Below are 4,186 nucleotides of genomic sequence, written 5' to 3'. Positions count from 1 at the left end.
GGGTCTTCTGCTCATATAGCTCATCCACCTCAAGGTTTCATATGTTGTGCACTCTGAGATGATTTTCTGCTCACCACAGCTGTAAAGGGTGCTTATTTGAGTTACTATAGACTTCCTGTCAGCTCAAACCAGTCTGGTCAATCTCCTCTGATGTCTTTCATCAAAATGGTGTTTCAGCCTACAGACCCTCTGCTCACAAGATGCTTTTGTCTAGAAAAAACACCAGGAGAACAACAGTTTCTGAAATACTCAAACCAGTCTATGTGGCACCAACAACCATGCTGCCACATGATTAGCTGCTTGGATAACTGCATAAATTAGCAGATGTACAGGTGTTCCTATTAAAGTGGACGGTAAGTGTAAATACCGGGTGGAGGTCTGCGACTTTTTACGACTGCTATAATTTTTCGTAACCACCAGATGTCACTCTTCCCTTTGTTTTCGTAGGATCCGTCTTATTTCTAAGCCTCGGTGCTTTTAGTGTGAGTTAAAGTTCATTTGGTCAGTTTCATAAGATTAAATATGATACCTGAAATAGAACTCGATCTCTTCCAGATGTCCACACCTTTTAAAGACGTATGTGTGCTCAGTGGGTACTAGTTTTGTTTTATCTTCCTTAAGGTTTGTGTGAATGAATGTGCGTCAGTTGATTATTTGCGACATAATTGTGTCAGCATCAGCACATCTGCCTTTACAGGTATTTCCTGTTATGACTATATGAAGCAGCACACTATGTGAGCTAGATTTAGTTTTGCTCATGTAGCCATGATGACAACTCTGACTGTAAGGTTGTGCTTTATTGCTGTTTTGGCTGCCTACAGCGTTCAAGGATCAGGTGAGAGCAGCATTTTCTCTTATAATTGTCTTTCATTATTTTCATGAATTATTAACACATTTAGATAGAAACATCTGATGGGACATTTCAACAAACTTTATATTTTCATTGGACATGGTTAAAAATGGCAACCTTTTATGATATGGTATTGTAATGAGCAATAGGGTGTTTTGTTTTGTTTTATTTTGATTTGAAGAAGGCTTGATACATTCTCATGTCTTTACACAGCCCCTGCGATGGAGAATGGTTTTGTAAAGATGAAAAAGGGGGAAAATTTTACCATGAAGTGCAACACGGACGACAATGAAAAAGATAATTTAGGACTATATGCACGACTCCCAGGCAAGCATGTAGTGGGGGTCTATGACAAACAAACTAACAATGTTACTCTCAGTAAGGAGTACAGAGAAAGAGTGAAAATCAGTGGCCCCATACAGAAAGTAACTATGACGATTAGTGACCTGCAGCTGAAAGACTCTGGACTGTACATAGGTCTGTATAAGAAATATGATGTGGATAAAAAAGAAGAAGTAAAAGAAGAAGGATGCAGCATTCTCCTGTTTGTCAATGGTAAGCATGCATCCATCTTTAGACTATATATTTTAGGCAATATTGATGCTGACAGCACTTTGCTATGCTACTGACTGCTGAGATACTAAATAACAGTGCATAATTAATTCTTTGTGTCCTACCATTTTCAGTTAGACAAAGAAAAAAGTGTGAGACAAATGTGTGGTTATTGTCAATATTTGCCTTGTGCAGCAGCATCAAATGGGAATTATTTCAATTTATTAAGCAAAGTACAAATTCACATATAAACACAGTTGTCTTTATCCTAGATCAGTGTTTCCTAACTCAGGCAATAAGGATCCCCAGATAGTCCATATTTTTGTTGTAGTCCATATTAGTTTCATTGATTACATATAACCTAGATATTAAGACAATATTGTAATAATAATGAAGGTTCTAACTGATATGTGGGTCTTGCAGATGTGGATAAGACATATGTCCAAAAATCAACTGGTAAAGAGTCATCTGCCATGTCTGAGCCACTGGTACTCATCTCTGTCCTGACTGCATGCACTATGCTTGTAGTGTTTTTCCTGGTGATGTGGGTGTTAGCACCCAAGGTAGGCACAACAGATCAGTCTGCACCAATTTGGATGAACTGGTCTTATATTGTCATTATAAAACTATATATGCGTGCATGTTGTCAGAGTTTTGTGTGAGAGAGAGCATCCGCTCCACTGTCTGCGCTTTCATGTTTTTCAGTGTGGTAATTTGTCATGCAAAACTCTGCATTTCCCAACAGGCCATTGTCATGTGGTGCCTGTGGTTTGTTTTAGCAATGCAAGATGGAAAGAGAAAACTGAGTCAGCTCAAAGGTTACATTTGTTTTTATTTATAGGTGAAGGCCAGATGTGTGAATCAGGCAGATGATGCATCAAGAGAATATAACCCAGTCTATGAGGATATGCACCGTGTGAATAATAAATAAGATGATCTTTTTTTCCCCCCACTTTGTTAAAAAATTTAATGGTTGTTTATTTTGTCATTACTGAAATGCTCAAGAATGCTTTTAAGCTTGCCTGCCGTTCTTGCATAAAAATGTTAAGATTATTCTGGCATTTATGTTTTTATTTACTGTCATGTTTGTAATATTTTAACTGAAATAAAATATAATGTGGTAGTGCAGTCTAAATCTCTTTTTTTTTTTACTGTAAAACCAATTACTTGGATCATTAGATAATAAAATCGCCATTTTTAAATGTATATTTAATCTGTTGTTGATGATGATAGCTGCACTGAACAAACATCATTTTCAGCCAACTTGGAAATTCTTTATCCACTGATACACAACAGGCTTACTCAAGTTGTCATCACCAAAGGCAGTACTTTACATTTATTTATTTATTTACAGTGCATCCTGAAAATATTCACAGTGCTTCACTTTTTCCACATTTTGTTATGTTACAGCCTTATTCCAAAATGGATTAAATTCATTATTTTCCTCAAAATTCTACAAACAATACCCCATAATGACAACATGAAAGAAGTTTGTTTGAAATCTTTTCAAATTTATTAAAAATAAAAAATAAAAAAGCACATGTACATAAGTATTCACAGCCTTTGCTCAATACTTGAATGTTGAAGTACCTTTGGCACCAATTACAGCCTCAAGTCTTTTTGAGTATGATGCTACAAGCTTGGCACACCAATTTTTGGGCAGTTTCTCCTATTCTTCTTTGCAGGACCTCTCAAGCTCCATCAGGTTGGATGGGGAGCACAGCCATTTTCAGATCTCTCCAGAGATGTTCAATCGGGTTCAAGTCTGGGCTCTGGCTGGGCCACTCAAGGACATTCACAGAGTTGTCCTGTAGCCACTCCTTCGTTATCTTGGCTGTGTGCTTAGGGTTGTTGCCCTGTTTGAAGATAAACCTTCACCCCAGTCTGAGGTTCAGAGCTCTCTGTAGAAGGTTTTCATCAAGGATGTCTCTATACATTGCTGCATTCATCTTTCCCTCGATCCTGACTAGTCTCCCAGTTCCTGCCGCTGAAAAACATCCCCATAGCAGGATGCTGCCACCACCATGCTTCACTGTAGGGATGGTATTGGCCAGGTGATGACTGGTGCCTGGCTTCCTCCAGACATAACGCTTGCCATTCAGGCCAAAGAGTTCAATCTGTTTCATCATGGTCTGAGAGTCCTTCAGGTGACTTTTGGCGAACTCCAGGCGGGCTGTCGTGCCTTTTACTGAGGAGTGTCTTCTTTCTGGCCACTCTACCATGCAGGCCTGATTGGTGGAGTGCTGCAGAGATGGTTGTTCTTCTGGAAGGTTCTCCTCTCTCCACAGAGACACGCTGGAGCTCTGTCAGAGTGACCATCGGGTTTTTGGGCACCTCCCTGACTAAGGCCCTTCTCCCCTGATCACTCAGTTTGGCCGGGTGGCCAGCTCTCGGAAGAGTCCTGGTGGTTCCAAACTTCTTCCATTTACGGATGATGGAGGCCACTGTGCTCATTGGGACCTTCAATGCTGCAGAAATGTTTCTGTACCCTTCCCCAGATCAGTGCCTTGATACCATCCTGTCTCGGAGGTCTACAGACAGTTCCTTGGACTTCATGGCTTGGTTTGTGCTCTGACATGGATTGTTAACTGTGGGACCTTATATAGACAGGTGTGTGCCTTTCCAAATCATGTCCAATCAGCTGAATTTACCACAGGTGGACTCCAATCGAGTTGTAGAAACATCTCAAGGATGATCAGTGGAAACAGGATGCACCTGAACTCAATTTTGAGTGTCATGGCAAAGGCTGTGAATACTTATGTATATGTGCTTTTTTGTTTTTTA

General features: G+C 39.8%; 1 protein-coding gene across 1 annotated transcript; it reads left to right on the top strand.

The window, feature by feature from the left end:
• Positions 1 to 729: 729 nt before the first annotated feature.
• On the top strand, positions 730 to 2,526 carry LOC128617126 (uncharacterized). Its single transcript, XM_053640133.1, has 4 exons — positions 730 to 835; positions 1,064 to 1,405; positions 1,826 to 1,965; positions 2,244 to 2,526. Exons 1-4 carry the CDS (start codon positions 766 to 768, stop codon positions 2,331 to 2,333), a joined length of 642 nt encoding a protein of 213 aa, XP_053496108.1. The 5' UTR covers positions 730 to 765; the 3' UTR covers positions 2,334 to 2,526.
• Positions 2,527 to 4,186: the final 1,660 nt, after the last annotated feature.

This window comes from Ictalurus furcatus, chromosome 2 (assembly GCF_023375685.1).
Source record: "Ictalurus furcatus strain D&B chromosome 2, Billie_1.0, whole genome shotgun sequence".
NCBI classification, from domain to species: Eukaryota; Metazoa; Chordata; class Actinopteri; order Siluriformes; family Ictaluridae; genus Ictalurus; species Ictalurus furcatus.
The sequence above is the reverse complement of the archived record's forward strand: the minus strand, read 5'-3'. Positions and strand labels throughout refer to the sequence as shown.

Excerpts from the sequence above, each read along its gene's own strand:
- LOC128617126 (XM_053640133.1), top strand. The coding sequence starts at position 766 with ATGATGACAACTCTGACTGTAAGGTTGTGCTTTATTGCTGTTTTGGCT. Across the intron at positions 836-1,063 it reads CTACAGCGTTCAAGGATCAG|CCCCTGCGATGGAGAATGGT; the intron begins GTGAGAGCAGCA and ends GTCTTTACACAG. Across the intron at positions 1,966-2,243 it reads TGTGGGTGTTAGCACCCAAG|GTGAAGGCCAGATGTGTGAA; the intron begins GTAGGCACAACA and ends TTTTATTTATAG.